At 34.6% G+C, this 20,746-nt stretch overlaps 1 protein-coding gene across 5 annotated transcripts in view; it reads left to right on the forward strand.

Annotated features, from left to right (window-relative positions):
* LOC109107386 (rho guanine nucleotide exchange factor 12-like) overlaps positions 1 to 20,746 on the forward strand; it is a 76,518-nt gene that overhangs the window by 24,653 nt on the left and 31,119 nt on the right. For 4 of the 5 annotated variants that reach the window (XM_042724935.1, XM_042724936.1, XM_042724940.1 and 1 more), the window contains exons 2-3: positions 11,126 to 11,146; positions 14,721 to 14,815. In XM_042724935.1, coding sequence (XP_042580869.1) covers positions 11,126 to 11,146; positions 14,721 to 14,815 — 116 coding nt within the window. The remainder of the gene's footprint in view (positions 1 to 11,125; positions 11,147 to 14,720; positions 14,816 to 20,746) is intronic. The other variant, XM_042724938.1, reaches the window with a different exon arrangement.

A 20,746-nucleotide genomic window follows, 5' to 3' on the forward strand; every position in this document is an offset into this window, starting at 1 on the left:
TGTTATATTTAACGGTTTTCATTTTTAACAGTTTTTGCTTCAGCAACTAGCTCCCCATCTAAGAGGGTTTTTAGTGTCAGTGAGAACATAGTTTCATGCCACAGAGATACTCTTAAAACCGCAGACAGTTGACAGACTTGTGTTGTTAGCTTAAAAAACTTATAATTTTTTATTTATTTATTTTTCTCAATAAAACACTTATCCCAGTTTAATTATTTCCCCCGGTTGCATAGTTTAAATTGAGAATTGCATGCACTAAAAAAGTTGACAATGCACTTTCTGTACTTGTTTTGCACTACTTCAGTTACATATAGCCCTACATGTGTTCATTTAATAAAAAGCAGTAAGGGATCACTTGGTCTAGACTTTTTAACTGCTTAATTTAGCTGTTCAATCTAAATTGTGTTTGATTTTTTTTTTTTTTTTTTTTATGCAAATGCAAACACATCGAGATATATATCGGATATCGTAAAAATTTTGACAATATCAAGATTTTTTTTATATATATATATATATATATATATATATATATATATATATATATATATATATATATATATCGCCCAGCCCTAATCTCTTGTAGAGTTGGTATGGATTTTTGGCTCTGTATACTGTTGTTTGGATTGGCACTAAATGTTGTGTTGAGCTCTTTGTCTGTCTGGTTACTGGTATCAAATTATTTCCCTGCTGGACGCTCAATGGTTGGCATTTGGTTCAATGAACCGGATGGTTCAGTAGGGTTGAGACAGATATAATTGAGCTGGTGTAATTGGAGCATGCTTGAAATATTGATCTTTGAGATGATGTGGAAAATCCCACATAATGCTGCCAAACAACAGACACTGACAGCAACACTGCTGTGACAGAGCCAGTCGCTTACTTCATCACTGAAGCAGCATAGTATGTATATACTCTGTAAGCTGTGTGTTCTAAAATGACAAAAAGGATTATAACTGAGCAGTATATTGAAAATACAGAAGTGTTGTTATTGTTAACTATAATTAAAACTATTAAAATCATTTTTGTAATTGAAATAAAAGCTGAAATAAAATTATGTCGGCTTCAACTAAATGATATAAGTTCTAAAATTACTAAAGCTGAAATAAAAAAGCTAAATAGATATATTTGTTTAAAATGACTAAAACCTAGACAAAAAATAAAATGAAAATATTAATTATTAAAATATATATTATTAATAATAATAATAATCATTCAATCATTTATTTTCCTGTTCCTTTTTTTTTTTTTTTTTACACCCACCATTGCACTACAAGCATTCTGTTTTACCCACCATTGCACTACAGGTAGTTGCATTATCGTTTCTGCATATTTTAAAATGCTCCAATGACACTGATGTCTTTCAGTTATAAAAAGCTGAACAACCAGCCATTTGTGTTTTTATAACATCTGAGCTCAATTATTTACTTGCCTGTAATGATGAAAGTTACATAATGTAATATTGCCTTACTGTGCGTTACTGTATGTGTCATTAGTTTTAATGAGTAACAGTAGCCTGGGGTCAGACATACAGTTCTAACCATAATGTATCACAAAACCTTGAAAAACTATCTAATGAGTGGCACACAGAGCAAGTCTCGACTCATGTCAAGCGTGTTTCTTGCATGTATGCTGTCAATTAAAGAATTGATTTAAGGCCTGAAGGGATTGACCTGAAGAAACTGCCGCATCTGTCATGAACGCTGTATTTTCTACACTCTCACGCAACATTATAAATCTTTCACACACCGCTGTGACCGGACTGTAGCTTCTGAAGTGTAAATCATGTTTGTTTTGAGACCTAAAGCAATTTTTTGCACTCGTTTTCTTGAGGCAGAATCTCATGTCTGGTGACTGTATTGCTATGCAGCCGATGGGCAGCTCAGGTCAGCTGCTGGTGAGTCAGCTGTTTGCCTTAGCTTGTGCTCCTCCTGATTCTTTGACCTTTGATCCCTGACCTGCCATTAGGCTTGTGCATTTTTTGATGTTAAAATGCTGCTTGTGGTTTAATAAGTAAACCATTTGCAGGTAGATTTCAACATTGTGACCAGTACAAATAAAACAGACTTGTAAATTATTTTCAAATCTATACTAGAAAATCATCTTGCGTAGACAATTTTAATAAGTTCAGATTTATTATTTTAAGGTATTGTAATTACTGACTTATTGATCTTAATTAATCTATTTAACAGAGTTGCAAACTGCTCATATTTTGTCAATTCACTGCCCCCCCCACAAAGTAGGTTACCTACATGAGTGGTGCAAATTAAATGATATTATGTATGATATATTATGCAAGTTATTATATCATTATTTTAATGTTATACATATGTTTAATACTTAATCCCCAACTCCCAAAATTTGTATTAAATTGTCATAATTGTAATTTATTTGTTAATATATTTCTTTAATCAAAGTCTATTGATTCTTGGTTTTTGATTACAGTTATTAATAATATTAATAACAGGACCTCTTGTAACTTTAATGGGATAATTCTGCTCTGTAGTGAAGTTTGTAACGTTTGATTGGTCTCGTTCTTGTTTAAACTGCAAGGATGTTAAAGTGCCACTCAGTTTTCAGCATCACATGCGTGTCTGTCTTCACACTGCCAACATGAATGAAAATGAGTTTTCTGCAGTCAGAGGTTCGTGAAGAATTTCATGAAATCGTCTCATCTTCTGTGTTTATTTGAAATCTTTGATATGGTTTTAAAGTTGGTTTCTTTGGAGGTGTTATGGTCTCTGACCGCAACATTTGCATGTGTTGTTGACAATGTCAACAAAGGAACTAGACAGAAAAAGCACTGGAGTCTCCCTTTAATAATCACAGTTCATCTCTCAAATGCATATCTGCATTCACAAACAGTCTGTATCATGTCTGTTAGACTTTCTCTTGACCGTTGTAGGTTTGTGCATTTGTATAATCATTTAAGCTGCTTCAGAGCAGAAATAAAAGAGGGCTTTCCATATTTAAGCTATACAAACTATTTCAAGTCGCCCAGCCTCAGAATCACTTTCATGTAAATGATTGAATAGTGTTGCATACCCAGACTGTTAATTATGTTTATGAAGTCTCATTCACTTTACAGCTTTCAGACCAAGCTCTGCCCACTCAAACAGGAAGCAGCTGTCTGGCTAACATTAAAAAACAACCAATCACATTTGGTCTTTGCTCTCAGCTGAAGGTTGGAGCTTATGAAAATATGTAGAGTATGCATCAGATGGGCATTTGGTATTCATTGATTCAACACAATCCAATATTTGTTTACAGTACTTAAAGGAAATCATATGTTTTCAAGTTCAAAGTAAATATAGGGCTTATTTTTCTTATATATATATATACTGCCGTTTAAAAGTTTGTGTTTAGTAAGATTTACTTTTTAAGAAATTATCTGGTCATAAGTAGAAGACATTAAATTAGTTCAACATTCTGTTAAAGAATTCTGAAAAATATCAGTTTCCACAAAAATATTAGACAGCACAACTGTATTCAACATAGATAATATAGTAAAATAATAAATATGCTAAAATGTATTTTACTTACATTTATTTCATGCTAAGTGTACTACAAATACATTTAAATATTGTTGTTCTTAATAAAATACCCTGCAATTGTACTTAATAAACTGGTATACTTAAAGTCTGCTAAATTGGAACAACTAACTTTGTACAAAATACACATAAATCAAAATAACCTCAAAAATACAACTAAAGATAAAAAGAAGAACAATTGAAAGTACAAAACAGGAACAAACTCAAAAAAACTTTAATTTAAGACTTAAGTTATACAGAAATCAAAGCCCGATATTATTGAAAGATCGTACAGTCTTCATCAAAAGTGACATAAAAACACATTTTAGGCTTAATATTAAGAAATATATATAAAAAAGTTGTTCTCCAAAAAAGTTTCATTATAATTCAATCAGTAAATCTCAAGCAATATGTCAGTAAATATGTTAATAGATTTGAACTCTACTTAGTATGAAATAAATGTATTTTAAATATATTACTTTTTTTACCAGGGGAGTAGCAAATCAGCATATTAGAATGTTTTCTGAAGGATCATGTGAAAGTAAAGACTGGAGTAATGAAAAATCAGCTATTCCATCAGAGGAATAAAAATCAATTTCAAAATATATTAACATAGAAAACAGTAATTTGGAATTGCAATAATATTTCACAATATTAAAGGTTTTACTGTATTTGTGAGCAAATAAATGCAGCCTTGTTCACCAGAAAAGACTTCTATCAAAAACATAAAGATCAACCCCACACTGTTTAACTGTAGTATGTGTATATTTAATTATAATATATTAATAATATTAATAAACGGCCCAAATTTCCTGTTCATGACAGTCATGTTTTGTTTGTGTTTGGCATTGTTTCTGTATCCTCTGGGTGTAATGTAGGTTCATGTTTGTATTGTACTGTTGTGTTCCAGTTATCTAGGGAATGAAGAGAACAGGATTGCTTCAAGTTTCAATGAATATATATGTTCCTCTCACCCTCTCTAAGTCCCTGCCCCCACCAGCCCATCCTAATCATCATAAAACGTGAAGAGACAGTGTAGCGTGAAGAAATGCGCGTCCCCGAGCACACTCGTTCTGTCGCTCTCATCGGGTTTATTGGGGCAGAATGAGGATTGCTCTGGAGATGAGACCCCATCCTTCAAGCACTTGGAGACAGTGAAAGGGGGCAATAGGACAGAAGGTGTGGTCGCTGTTATGCTTGAGGCATGTTCTGCTGTGATCATACATATTTTAAGACCTGCCAGCCAATGGGATTCAAGGAAAGTGTAACCCACAAAATAGATGGAAACAAAGAGGAAGAAACCCAATGTTTTTTTCCTCATTAGCTCATTTCCATTAAATTGATTAAAACAAATGTGGTGATCCTTCTCCAGTAAAGACAAAAAGGCTTTACCATGGTACATTGATGATATCAGTTAGTTATTGTTCTTTAGTTAACCTATTCAAAGCACTCCAGTATACTTCAAAGAAAACCACAGTACTTCCATGGTAGATGTTCAAAAACATGATATCAAAAACATATCTAAATAAACAGCATATTACCAGGTCACACAAGAAATTCCCATGGTACTATTATGTTTTGTGGGCATTTACCATGGTATTGCCATCTGAAAGCATCGGTTGCCATTGTATCACCTCAGTACTTTTTTGTAAAAGGGTGCTTCCAAAATCATGGCTCTGTCATTGCACCATATTAAAATAAAAACATAAATATTTTTATTTAAAAAAATAAATGTTATTACTATGTTTTTTCTTTCTTAAATGATTCTTTGAAGTAACATAGTTGGATCATATGGTTTGCTCTATTCTTTTTCTATTCTATCTGATTTCTTATTATATAATAAAAAAAACTTTCTATGTGTACTACGTTAAGCTAACTGAGACTTGTTATAGCACTTGCGTATCATTTCTCTTTTGTTGTTTTTGATTGCTTTCATTGTCCTCATTTGTAAGTAGCTTTGGATAAAAGCGTCTGTTAAATAACTAAATGAAAATGTATGTGTGTGTGTTTTTTTTTTTAATAACATCCTGTGTAGCAGTGCTTCTGTGTGACTTTCTGTGTGCATTTCATTGATAACTTGTTTGGTTAAAGTCCAGTCTCATAGTAATAAGCTTAAGAGCTCAGAGAGGCAAAGACGGACAAATCATTTCAAATGCAACCAAAAACCCGCTAATGACTCTTTAATACAGAGGCTGCTGTTGGCCATCAAATAAAGGAAAAATGAGGTGCTAAATGTTTTCTGAGCAGCTTAGCATAATCATTATTCCTCTGTTACAGTGGCATCATATTACAGATCTACTGCTATTGTTGAGTGATTAACACTGCTGCTAAATCAGCTTGCTAATGGTGTTTTTGAGAGACACGGCTTGGGAACCAGCTGCTGTTTGATTGATTGGGGATCAGTAATAGTTTAATGAATTAAGGGTTTGAGAAATTGTTTTGTTCTATAATTTGTTTATCTGAAATGGTTTTATGACATGAGTAACTTGTGCAGTGTTAAAGGGATAGTTCGCCCAAACACTTACTTTGTTTCAAACCAGTGTGACTTACTTTCTTCTGTGGAACAGAAGTAGGAGAAACTTCTCAGAATGTGCAAGCTGCTCTTTTTCATACGGCGAAAGTGGACTGTGTTCCAAAAAACAGAACCCTAGGGCTTGTGCTGTATCTTCCCAAGTCTTAAAAATGGCATGAAACGGAAATTCATTTTAAAAATGCGTATTAATGATCTTACTGCTAACAATTCATCCATTCATGTGTTCAGCCTTCTTGTAGCTCAAACAGTAGACAGTGGTGCTAGTGATGCCAAGGTCGATTCCAAGGGAAAGCATGCAGTTAAAAATTGTAATATTTGAATGCAAATTAATTTTTAGTTTGTCCTAAATGACCGACTTCTCCCTGGTGACATATACTGGACTGCTAGAATAAAATTATCTGCTTAAACACCAGCCCTTTCTTAAAACCTCAAGCTGTCATTCAGATTCAGATCTTCCCACCATAATCTGTTGCATTAGGATGTACATCACATATTGGAAGAAATGCTAATGCCGTTTCTGTGATACAATTTCTTTGTGAGACGAATAGACCAAAATTGATATCATTATTTACTTCATCTCTTCATTATCAACTATTTTAATTGCTAATGTAGTAATCTCTAATATATAGTGATTTATGTTCAAATTTAGCTGGCAAAAGCTGTTGAGTATCAGGTTGTGGCACAGGTTCATGTCACTCCGAATACACTTTATTGGCTTGGATGTGTTTTTATTATCCCTGAGAATATTTAAAATTTTAATTTTTTTATTTTTTTAAGGAACTGAAGTCTGCGTAGTCTAAGATATTGGCACACAAGATACTGTGAATTTGTTCCCACAATACTTTTAAACTGAATTAAAACGATGCAAAAAATTAGAACAACATGGCCATAATTTAAATAAAACGAGGGAACAATATCTATTTTTTCCTAATGTCAAGACAAACATAGTGTAAACATTTTTAACCAGATTATTATTGTTGTATGATCTCAGTTGTGGGTGTCATTAGATTCTTTATTGGATAATAAGTAAGGATTTACTGATAAAATCCTTCTCTGATGAGGAAGACTACCAAGTGAAACATTTTTGTTGACTTTTATCGGGCATGTTATTTTATCAATCAGTCTTTTTTTTTTTCTGAATCAAAAGCAGCATTGCCTCGATGCAGATGACTCACTCTTCAGATACAGTCTGATTCAGTTTGGGATTCTATCTTTTTACTGGATAATACGTCCAAAATTCCTGAAAACGTCTTTGCCTATACTGAATCAGCTAAACAAAACCGTCTGAATCACTCAGACAGCTCAGTAAGAAAAGTAACATTAATTCTCTCTTTTCCTCTCGAATCTCTTGTGAACTGGATTATGAAGCTCTTCCTGTTTCCACAAAGTCATGCAAAATAATTACAGATTTCCCCTTCTTATTGAAAACTTTTCAGTCCATAGTTCTTTTATTTTCACTTGGCATTAAGAAAAATGTCCATTTGATTTCTCCTCGGATGGATTAATGTTCTCCTCTTTGATTGTTGTGGCCTGGATCGGCAGCGCTTCCGAATGTTTAACCTGTGATTTTGTCTTTTGGCCACTAAAAGCTTAAAGACAGTTTTCCAGAGAATGATAGAGAAGCTCCTTGGAAGAGAGAGAAGTAGAAAGCGTGAGGGAGCAAAGCCCTGAGAATTTTTATTTTGGCCCAGTCCTGCCCCCTGCCTTCACTCTTAGCCACCCCAAACGCCCCTTCCCCCCTCCCTCTCTCATTCACACATTCAGGAAACAGGAGACCCTGCCAGAAGCCCTTTCTGTTTCCGGGAATCAGGCCCACAGGGCTGCTGTGTAGTGGGCCGGCTCTGACGTGAAGGCTATTGTTCCCATGCGGAGCTCCATTGTGCAGGGGAAGGAACAGCAGCAAAAACAAAAAACACCCGCGGAAGGAGCTGAGAGGGAGGGAGGACGAGATGTCTGAGCTATTTCTGTAAAGTGGCTCCTTCCCCAAGAGCAGCCTGCTCGCTGATGAGATACGGTGACTCTAGCATGTTCAGCTGCAGAGTTTATCACTGTGATCTATCTCAGGAGTATGTCATGTTAAGGCTGACGCACATATCCAAAAATACATGTGACTCATGAGAATGGAGGATCTGATGTCTGTGGAAACATCACAACTTGTGTGTTTGATGAAAGCCTTACTGTACACAAGCAATGTCTTTTCCGCTCTGTGGTCAAGGGCAGAAATCCCTGCTGGAAAAACCATGTCACACCAGCTTAACATGTTCAGGCTGTTTTTAGTTTTTTTTTTGAAGTAGGAGAGTAAAAAAAATACATACTTTCAAAATCAACTGGTCGATTCATTGTTCTTGAAGCGAGGCTTGTATAATTAAGGTGATTTTGGGGTCGGATATGTTATGGGTTTAAGACCTCCAGACACATTTTTAACTTGTCAACTCTTGTAGTAGTATGTTCAAACTACAGTGCAAGATTTAATGATGCAACCATTCTGTCTGAATGTGTATGACTGTGGCGCTTTAAAGGATATGAAAGGCGAAAAAGGCTGTTCCAAGAATATTTTACTGTGCAAACTGAAATCTAAAGCACTGCACATTGTTAGCATGTTAATTAAAATGTAGTTTTTCAATCTGGAGTCATAGGACCTCCAGGGGGTAGGAGGGAAGGAAAAAAAGATTTTGTGTATTTTTGGGGCTGCGCAATTAATCACATTAAACCTGAAATCGCAATATGGCTTTATTATATCACAAAGGCTACGATTTATTTAAATACATGTATGTGCTATTTGTTTCAGAGTGAAGCTGGGCAGTCTTTTATACCAAAATACCTAAGACAGTCATAAATAATAGTATTGTAAATTTACAGTTGTACTATAAAATATAATAATAAAAATAAGAATAATATAACAGCAGCAACTATTTTACAGTGGTAAATTACAATCATAATTTCTTATTTCGTTTAGTATTGTAGTTAATTATTACAACAACCGCAATAATAACTTCAGTGAAATATTGCAATAGACATTTATTTTGTTTATTAACAATAAATCTCCCCAAATTGTGTTGTCTTATGTCCAAATAAATGTTACATTATTGCAATAAACATTTAGTTGATAAATTATCATATTTACTACATTTGACATAATTGCTTTTTGATTGTGCTTTCTAAACACTGTTTAGAAATCAATAGATTAATCATAATTATTTATTTTTGTACAAGAAAAAAAATTAGGAACACATTTTAGGAACAAGAAAAAAAAATCTGAATCTCCATACAGTTCTGCAAATGTTTATTTGTTAGATTTTACAGAAACCTTCATAATTTTCTTTGGCTTCAGTGCAATAACAGTATGAAAGCTGAGTATTTATTTTTTCATGCAGTGAAAGTAAAACTCTCACAACAAAATCATTAAACTTTAAATATTTGAAAACTCCCTTATTTCAGCCATGGTAGTTGGCCTGCTGGTCAAAGGTGGTCTGTTAGCTCTAACTAGTCTTAGCATTCTACCAGGACGAAACGGTATTCACAAGTTGCTAGTCTGTTGGTCAACTATACTAACCAGACCAGATCAGATAATCAAATTAAATAAAATACCATAAAATAAACAAACTAAACAAGTTAATCTAAAACAAAACATATCAAATCTACCCCTTAGCAATTATCAACATTCACAAACACAAAATGTTTTAGCAATTCCAATCTGTGTCCTTTATGTAGAGGATGAGGCTTTGTTTTGAAAGCAGACTAAATTCTGACAGAGGTAATGCCGGGTCACAAGGGAGTACTTACAGCTGAATCTGGTCCTGGTACAGTACATGAAGCCATTGGCAAGACACACTAAACAGATTATGGGCAGCACACGGGGAAGGGGAAAGTTTAGGGTGATGGAAAGTCAAATACACAAATTTATTGTGCAACACCACCATCAGCGGTGCAAAGATTCTATAGGCAGTTACAGCATAACAGTTGACGTAAGGCAGATCAAATTGATGCTGAAGTGTGTAATTTCTGCAGAACTAAAAAAATAATGATGTAATGTTTCTGAGAAAACAAGACAGAAAAATAAAATAACAAAAATAACAACGCACTTCCCTTGTATACTTTTTTGAATATCACTATCAACTATCACTATCATGGTGCTTGCTGAGGACAGTATGTCAACCAGTAGTGATTCCACTATACTGTTTATCTTTATGGATTATAATTTACTAGATTATCAGTATATAGTTATGTAGCATTTAAAACATTTCTGGGTTGAATTACCTGCAGTACTGGCTGCATTGTTGTATGCGCTTGTTGTATGATTTAATTAAAACATTTAATATTTAATGAAAATAATTTATAAAAAATGTAAAATTAAACCAAAAAATATTATTTATATCAATTAATGTATACATATTATTGAGATTTGGGTGGTGACATAGTTGTAAGTAGTAATTTCATGTTTAATGTTATTTTAAAATAATGTTAATTTGCCACACATATACACTACCATTCAAAAGATTGAGGTCAGTGATTTAAAAAAATAAATAAAAATTATTGAGCAAAGGTGCATTCAATTGATCAAAAGTAATAGACATTTACATTGTTACAAATGATGTCTTGTTCAAATTAATGCTGGTCTTTTGAACTTTATTTTAATCAAAGTGTCTTAAAAGAAATGTATTGTGGTTTCTACAAAAATAATAATCAGTATAACCATTTTCAACAGTAAGAAATGTTTCTTTAACAGAAATCAATATATTAGAAAGATTTTTGAAGGATCGTGTAGCACTGAAGACTGGAGTAATAACTGCTGAAAATTCAGCTTTGCCATCACAGGAATAAATGACATTTTAACATATGTTCACATAGAAAACAGTTATTTTATACTGTAATAATATTTCCCAGTATTGCAGTTTTTACTGTATTTTTGATTAAATGCAGCTTTGGTGACCTTAGGTACTGTTACAAAAAAATATTTCTACCTTTTGAATGGTAGTGTACTGTGAAAATCAACTTACTATTGTTAATATTCCATTAGCATATTGTTTCAAACACTTTTTCTAAAAAAATTGCTTTTGTCTTTCAGGTTTCCCAAAAAAGCGAGCAGGTGAGTGCAGTACCTCCTTCCTGTTGCTCTTTCCTAGTGAAACCCTCATAGCCCCAGAGAGAAGTGCGGCAGTCAGACAGCTAATGGCAGTTCTCTGCAGACAGCGATATGGGCAGGTTGAGCCTAGACACAACACTGATGCAGCCGCTGATATGAACATGTGATAATAAAATGCTCAGATTCACAGCATTAGCTCAGACTTTACATACTTGTAGAGGTTGAGTTAAATCTTTTCTTGCAGTTTTGCCTTGTATATTTGCTTGAGCAGGATCCAAAATGTACAAATGTGAATTAAAAAATTGCCATTGACAGGTTCACAAAACTCACCAGTTTATATATAATCTAGTTGTAAGAATCATAATCTGATTGCATTCAAACAAAGTTTTACTTGGAGGAAAAAAAGTTTTTCTTTTCCCTGAATTAACACTAATGTTCAGAAGTTTGAGGTCTGTAAGATGCTCACCAAAGCTGCATTTATTTTGTCAAAAATATAGCAAAAACTGTAATATTGTGAAATATTTCTATTTGAAATAACTTTTGTTCTAAATATATTTTAAAGTCTAAATATATTTTGTCAGAAATCTTTGATAGAAAGTACAAAAGAATAGTATTTATTTGAAATGGAACATTACAAACTTCTGATCAATTTAATGTGTCCTTGATGAATCGAATAAAGATATTTCTTTTCAAATTAAATTATTTACTCATCTCAAATGTTTGAATGGTAGAGATGTATTTGCGTTAAGCCAACAAAGTATGAGAAAGAAAACCACATTGTGTCTTTAAAGGGATAGTTCACCCAAAAATTTAAATTCTGTCATTAAAGGGATAAAAAAAAAAGTAAAAGTAAAAAAGCTCAGTTTGTCTTCGGAACACAATTTAAGATATTTTGGATGAAAACCTGGAGGCTTGAGACTGTCCCATAGACTGCCAAGTAAATAACAGTGTCAAGGTGTATGCTCTTCTGTATCATCCGCACCACAAGGATTTCTGCGTGTATTTAATATGGGTCTTCTGTATCAATGGCACCACAAGCGAAGAAAACAAAAATAATTTTTTTTCTATGATTCTTTATAAAACGGTCTCCTTGTGGCGCGGATATCACCGTATGCTGCGAGAGAGAGCTCTTCTGGAGACCGTTGACACAAGGATGCATTGAATAATTTCGTTCATTTTTAAATTCTTCGCTTACAAAGTGTTCCCGTCACGTTTCATATCAAGTCAGAGACACATAAGATGGCAGATGGCAGTTTTCTGTTTGACTTTCATATTTTCTAAAGGCAATATTTTGTTGTGTTATTGAGTGGCACAAATATGGGACAGTCACAGGCCGATTCCGGTTTTCAGAAAATATGGATAAACTTATGGTCAGAAGTCGGAACGAAGTTGTCAAAATGGGTTTGCGACAACATCGGGTGTAATTGTTTTTTTTTTTTTTTTTTTTTTCATTTGTGGGGACTCATCTTTGGAACAAATTCCTAACACTCATAACATTCCAAACAAAAAACAAAAGGCTACATTTGCGAACACATTTGCCAAACATTTGTTATAATATCATTTGAGCTAAAAGTTGCAAAAGCTTTCTGTCCAACCATACAAGACAGGACTGCCATTTATTAGATTGTAAGGCCCAGAACACGTAAAAAGACCAACATGATTCTATTCCTAAATTCAATGATTGACATCTTTGGTTCATTCTGTAATTTTATGAGATACAAGTTGTGATCACTTGTTGGTGCTCAAAGAAAACAAAAATCACATGACTGTGATTCAACAAACTTTTTAATTTTCGTTTGCGATGCATTCACCTAAAGAGTGTACCTGTCGCATGACGTAACAGCTTCATAGCTCTTGACAGCCACAAGCAGACTAATCGCAAACATTTAGGTGGCTATAAAGGGCTGTTAAATCATAATATTTGTCTTTAATTGTTCATACATTAATTCATAAAAAGAACGCTGATTTATCCAGTAATGAAACAAGTACATCTTGAGTGAGTAATTTAATCATTAATTCATAAATTACATTTCGTTTAGTCGGCTAATGTTTTTTTCTTTAGAATCAGGAGAGAACCACAACTTCCACTGGGAAAAAAGAAAAAAAAAAAACACCTAAATTTATCCAGAATCATACAGTTCTATTTCGCACACAAACAGCTCTTAAGGAGTCCAGTTTTTATGTAACCTGTTAATTTTTTTTCATGGTATTCAGCTCCAATAAATGGTTTGCAAAAAAGAGAGAATAAATGTTTGATATCATTATTCAATCACACTGCAATCAAAACTGGGAATCGAAAAGAATTGGAATCGATAAGCAGAATCAGAATTGAAATCGGAATCGATAAAATTCAAACGATACCCAAGCCTACACACAAATTTATTTTTACACACACTTTTTACAGATTCGAAAGATGTATTACTCTTATCTGTATGACCAAAAATGAAAGAGTATTTTAGGAGCAAGTGACCGCACCGGCACCTCCATCTGTCCTGCAGTAAGCGCGATACTGTTCAGATTCCTCACTCCACACAGACACTTGAATAGCAGATATTTCTCTAGGTTAACGTTAGATTGAGCGGCCATGTAAAGTTGCTAAAACTTATATATTTCAGATAAAAAGCCATATTTGAGGTCTATGAATGATAGGCGAGCGTATGGATGTCCTTACCACATAGACCAGCAATTAACGATCTGTCCGTCACGGATTGCGTGACTTTGGCACTTCCTGTGGATTTTTTTTCTGCGACTGACTGACTAATAAAATTTTGGTCGACCAAGCCTCTTCTGGTTGACTAACATTTATTCGACTATTAGGGGACAGCCCTAGAAAAATCGTTGAATAAAGTCATTATACTTGTTTTCTTTGAGCATAAAAAGTATTCTCATAGCTTCATATAATTACGAAACAACATGAACAACTGATGTCACATGGACTATTTTAACGATGTTCTTACTACCTTTCTGGGCCTCAAACATGTCAGTTGTGTTGCTGTCTATGCAGAGTCAGAAAGCTTTCGGATTTCATCAAAAATATCTTAATTTGTGTTCTAAAGATGAACGAAAGTTTAACGGGTTTGGAACAACATGAGGGTGAGTAATTAATGTCAGAATTAGCATTTTTGGATGAACTATCCCTTTACATTTTTGTGACAGATGGGTAGATAATTGCATTTATTAAGTGTGCAAAAATAGCTAAATAATTGCAGTCGTAGAGACAGAAACCATTTTAATTAAAAAAAATAAAATAATTCAAAATCAAATCAAATTAAATTTTACACAATATGTTGGCAACAATAGCCTTGTGGGAAGTGTGCCGACATGTAGCACCGTTCCCAACCCCGCCCCCCTCACTTTCTCCCACTTCAAATTCATAGTCAACAGTAGTTTGCATTGTGTTGGTCAGAAATGTTTTGTCTACTCTCTCTGGGCCAGTTTTTGGACGGGGGGCATGAGTGTGACCTTTTGTAATTGGATCCACTTTTCCTGTCTAGTTTTTGTGTGCTGCTGGATAAGAATAGCATGACGTGGAAGTGACGGTGACCCTTTTTTCCCATTTATGTGTATGTGTGCACAGGACAGGAAGTATTCTCAGCAAGGATCATCCCCCAGACAAAAAGCCCAAAAGCGACAAGGCGTCAGTCCCCCCCTCGCATGAGTTTGACCCCACAGGTAAGAACCCGTCCGTTTGTCTCCTTTTGAAAGACATCTAAATAATGCATAACTCTTTCTGACATTTTCCCCACTCCAAGAGTATTTTGTGGTGCAAAACACAATGTTTCAATGTTACTTTGTTTGAAAACTAAAAGTAACTGACCAATTTAATCAGGTTATTTATAGTCAAATGCTTATATCTGGGTTGTGACAGCTTGGATAGTGTGCAGATACAGTGCACGTTGCTCTAAAGACCAGTGAACTGTATATCAGTAGATTTATTGTAGCTGAGAGATTGAATGCAGACCCAGTGTGCTGCTTCTGGACTGCTTCAGTTTGTATGAAGATAATTACAGCAGGAACATGTCAGCTGTGACATCAGAGGGACCACAGGGACCTCAATCATCATTTAAATGCTGGAGTAGCACCTTGTTTAAAGGTTTAACACTGACTTTGACTACTGGTCACTGCTGAGTAATGTGTTCATGGATAAGACTCAGTGCAGCTCTTAAAGGGATAGTTCACCTATAAACAATAGAACCTGCCATTAAAAATATCAGCAATATTTTTTTTTTTTTTACATCTTAGAAATTACTGTTTTATTCAGAAAGGATGTATTAAATAGGTGACAGTAAAAAATTGTATATTGTTACAAAAATGTCTAATAAATGCTGTTCTTTTGAGCGGTCCGTTCATCAGAGAATCCTGAAAAAAAATGTATCACAGTTTTCACTAAAATATGTTAAGCAGCACAGCTGTTTTCATCATAAAAAAAAACAATCAAAGTTATGCACCCAAATAAAAAAAAATTCCCGAAACAAAAAAAAAAAAAACCAAACCAAGGCCGAAAACCGAAAACCGAAACACCGAAAGAAATTATGCCGATTATTAGTACCATTGCATTCTAAAATTAAGTACTAACTTTACTAAAATTAAGCAGGCATTGCACGGTGCATAAATTAATATTAAAGTTTCAAATAATAAATCAATTACAAATTTTGCAAATATTTATTTAGCACATTGCAACAATGCACAGTATATAAATAAAATTCAAAAGCTAAAATGTTTAACTTGACCCCACTCATGTGTACATTGAAAAATAATGTACAGGCCTACTGGCCTGCAGAAAGGTTTTAAAATGAAATGTTCTCTCATAAAAACAAAGAGCATTTAGGTCAAGTGCATTTGAAATTTTTCTCTGTAGGACTACTACAAGAAAGTGCATTACTTCTCCAGTAGGCAAGAGGGTTATCACTTCTGGGGATGGGGGCTTCAGACAGATAACCATCTAGCTGTTGAGCTTGTCATCTGCCTGACATTTGAGAAAGATTTGAGAGAGTGTATTTAAATAGGGCCAGGGCATAAATAAACATTTATATAAATTTAAAAACATATCTAGCAGAAATATGGCTACAATCTGATAGTCACATATATAGTAGCCTAAGAACAGAATAGCCTACGTATTATTATTATTTGAGCCACTTTCTTGCAGGATTTCACTTAACATATCAGACAACGAGTGTGCAGAGAGACGAGTCTTTTTTTCTGCGCTATGATCTCTTTCTCCGTGCGCTGCTCCGTCTCCACGCGTGTTCTCCGCATCCATCGCGGCCTGGATCATTTCTCGTGCGCGCTGCTTTATTTCCGCATTCAAGTAATGGTCTTTATAACGCGGATAAAGTACAGTCGCGATGAAGTGCAGAGGATCCGAATAGATCTCATTGTGAAACGTGTGCTGACAGACTCCAAGAGTGTACTTTTCTTTTTTTACTCCGTGGTCCGTCTCAACCTCTTTGCTTATGATACGCTTTTGTGCTGCAATTAAAGGAATAACGTCCGCTACAGATGCAAAGAGGAGCTGATCCCTTTAGTTAGCTGCTCAAAGGGGGCAAGAAGAGAGAGAATGTTCTCTATTAAGACCCACTGGTTAGAAGTGAATGTCGAGGGGAGCTCGTGGTCTGCGTTATGCTGGTGCACGCGCAATGTCGCGGTTTCTGTTTGAGAAAACCGAAAATGCACTTTTGGTATATTCGGTGCATCCCTAAGCAATGTTTTTGAGCACCAAATCAGTATGTTAGAAAGATTTCTAAAAGATCAAGTGATACAGAAAATTAGGATTTTTAATATATTTTTTGATTAAATAAATGCAGCCTTTGGTGCAGAGACCTCATTCAAAAATATTACAAAAATCCTACTGACCCCAAACTTTTGAATTGTAGCATATGAAAATGAGAATAAAACAATGGAAAAACAAAAACATAAAGCTTAAAAAAGTGCAGCATTTTGCACTAACAAATATTTTACTGCTTTAAATTTTAAATAATTTGAAAATGTCATGCTCAACATGACATGTATTCAATTCAGTTCCAATTCAGTCTTTTCCATAAAATAAAAATGAATGAGAACTGAGCGTGTCAAGCCTAAAAAAGACAGCAAAAATACCACTAAAAACATAGTCCACACAACTCGCACATTACTTTGACTGAACTTTAAATTCACTAAAAATCCTTCCCTTCACCACAGCTTTCCAATTTGAATCAAAAATGTGAAATTTAAATGTTTAAGTGCAAATGAGGTTTGAAGCTGCAGCATTTAGAGAAATTGTGACACATTATGACACATTTTTCAGTTTTGTGTGAACTAGTTTAAGCACTTTCTAATTTTGTCATTTTTTTACTCTGTTTATCCATATGGATTTTAAATGTTACTTTTATGTTTACGTATGCATTTAGCAGACACGTTTTTTCTAAAGCAACTTACAATGGAGGAAAATAAGCAATTAATTACAGAACCAACAGTATTTTCAGTATACAATGCTACATTTATTAGAAATCTAAATTAGGAGACAAGCTAGAGCTGGGGAGAAATATAGAGAAGAAAAAGAAGAGGCTTTTATTTTTATTTTTAATTCTTTAATGTTTCACTGCGGACAGCATTATCAAATGTTGATTCCAGACACATGAACCAAAAGTGAGCAATATAAAAATAGCCCATTGTCACTGTGTTAATGTTCACACTCAGTGGAAAAAGCTCCATGGGAATATATAATAGCAGTGAAAATGTGCTCTTAGTATACTGAAGTGAATTTATCACACATCTGTGTTTCAAACCTGTGTTTCAAACCTTGATTTGAAGTCTTGAATTAAATTTATAATCTTTCTTGGGATTAACCAGACATGACTGAAGTTATCAAATCAAGCACACCAGAGCCCATGTTGCCATGCAGTATGGAAGTTTAACTCTTGATATGGTTTTAGCGGCCTGGTTATACCATTATGTGGGAGGCCCATCTCATCACAAGCTCCGGATGTTGTCACAGGACTGTAATCCCTCTCTCTCTCTTCCTGCTGCGGGGACACACAGCTGTGCGGCCATCAGTTTATTTTAGTAAGGGATCTAGCTGAGTCATCAAGGAGGATATACAGGGTGTGTCTCAGATGGGTTTGAGTCATCGTTTTATAAATTGAGTCTGGAGGAAAAGGAAGCAATGTTTATTGGTCATGGATAAATGGTCTCAAATTTGGTAAAAGTGACATTTTGTAAACGCAAGTGATACTGAGATTAAGAAATAATGTTTTATTATTGTTTTATCATTTTATTATTATTTATTATAACTTTTTAATTTTTTAAAAACCTTTTTCCTATTATTTTGAGGGAAAAGCTTAAATTAATTAATTCGGCAGAATTCCACACATCACTTCCATATGGAGCCTGTTACTTTTTCTCTTTTTAGTGTATTTTTTTTCAATTGTGTTCTTTCTCTTGCTGTTTGTATGTGTGTGCCGCATGTTTTCTGCTGTCAGAACTGGCTGTTCAAAGTGTAGAAGCCGACGGAAGGCCAGAGTCCTGCGGTAAGGGTCACTGCCGCTGCTCTGGGGGTTTGCTGTGGTTTGTGTGTGTGTTTGTGTGAGCATCATTCGTTTTCTTTTGTGCCCGCCGCTCAAACTTGGCCTGAACTGATTTCTTAGCATGTCTTGGTTAGGGTTGAGCCGATAGACAATGCCATCGTCCATCGCCGATGACTGACAGACATCACGATGTTAAGTTGACAGATGGGAGGATAAAAAAATTTATTTCAATACTTTGTCTCGCAATTATATAATTTTGTAAGTATAAGCGACTGTATGTAAATTGCGGGCATCAGGGAGCCGCTATTGAAACTGCTTTAGATTGCGTGCTCTCATTTTATGTTCACTTTCACTTTTGAGATTCGCGATCACAAGGACTCTATACTATGGAACGGCAGTACTTACCACACATTTGACTAGATTAAATGTTTGTCATTGGTGCTCAGGATCTGCAAATCATTCGCCATCGTCATATCAGACATTTCTCCTAACTCTGTGTATGTGGTAAGTGAACTTCCATGTACTGTAATGCAACAGGCTACCGCTAGCAAGCGGTTAACCTTTTAGTGGCTCATAGAACGTGTTATTTGTTTCACACTTTGGGCACACCCCTAACCCCGCCTCCCACAATGTTTGACTGTAGACATCGTCCTATGCCAGTTTGGTAAAGACATCGCCCAACCCTAGTCTTGTTGTTGGGCTGTACCTTGGTGGAGCTGGACTTGATCAAAGACATGTTTAATTGTTAGCGATCTGGAGCCTTTTGCATTATTGAGGAGGCGTGCTGTGCCTTGTCCTCACACACCTTAACCTTTCTGCAGTAGTCTCTTTCTCGCTGACTCCATCTGGCTCTTTTCATCTATTCTGTTGAGTTCATGCCTTTAGTTTCCTTTTAATCTTATTTTACAGTCATCTGTTTGATGTAAGTGAACAGAATGAATGAACAGATGCTTGAAACATTTCATTGAGTCAGTTCTCTGTTGTTAGTTGACCAAGTACACCCTGCCCAACTAATTTGTTAATTAAGAATTTACTCTATCATATAAACTCCAAAAAATTATAAATGTATATTTAATAATATTTAAAATGTGTATTATATTATTTATCCAGAATGTATCAATTAATAAAATGGCTACACTCAGCCAGAGTGTTTGTGAATGTGTGTGTTTTTGTGTTAGTAGCACAAATGGAGGAAGATGCACTTTTGTAGCCATCACACATGAATGGCTTAAGAGCTGCACCAAAGCATTTCAGCGAAACACATTGCTGACTGATCCAGTCTTGTGAGATACTCGTCTGACGTGTTTTTGTTTTTTACATGTCCACTCTTCACACAAGCAGTTTCCGTGTTAAAACTGTTAACAGACACCTGTCTACAGAGGTGTATTTTATTTTATTTTATTTTATTTTTGTGGTATACATATGCATTGGCAGATCCTGAATGACAGTGTGCTTAAATTAAGAAAAGAAAAAAAAAACTCTTATCTGTACTGAATAAATCTTCATTTGTATACTTTGTACACGAGTGTTTTGTATCTCAACAGCTCCTTCCAGCTGTATTATGATTTATTTATTTTTCAAGGACCATGATTTTATTATATTAAACATGCATTTTTAATGGATTGTTTCTAGTTTAATACTTCATTGCTCATAGTTGATTTATTCTTATGTGACGGATTTATTGTGAAGGATTTATTCTTATGTGATGCTGGAACAGATATGCCTGCTTGATTGCGGGGTATGTCTTAATTTCCATCTAATTTGCTTTTCATAGTATTTCATAGTATTATATAGTCATCTTCAAATCAAAATTGATCCCATTTACTTTATCAATACACATTCAAGATCCTATTGTAAATTTGTAATAAACATTGTTATTCCTAAGAAGAAAATGTTTCTGTAATCTTTCATCATAATGTAATAACTGATCTAATTCTAAAACATCTTTCAATTTTTAAGTTTTTGCTAAATAGTGATCATTTTCTTTTTTCTTGTTGTCTGTGGGGCTTATTTTTGCAGTGTTCCACACTTTGGCGGCAGTTTGCCCAGTTCGGATCTCTGATTGGATGTTCAGTTTAGCAGCACAGACAGAGGCTATTCT

This window comes from Cyprinus carpio, chromosome B5 (assembly GCF_018340385.1).
Source record: "Cyprinus carpio isolate SPL01 chromosome B5, ASM1834038v1, whole genome shotgun sequence".
In the NCBI taxonomy this organism is placed as follows: Eukaryota; Metazoa; Chordata; class Actinopteri; order Cypriniformes; family Cyprinidae; genus Cyprinus; species Cyprinus carpio.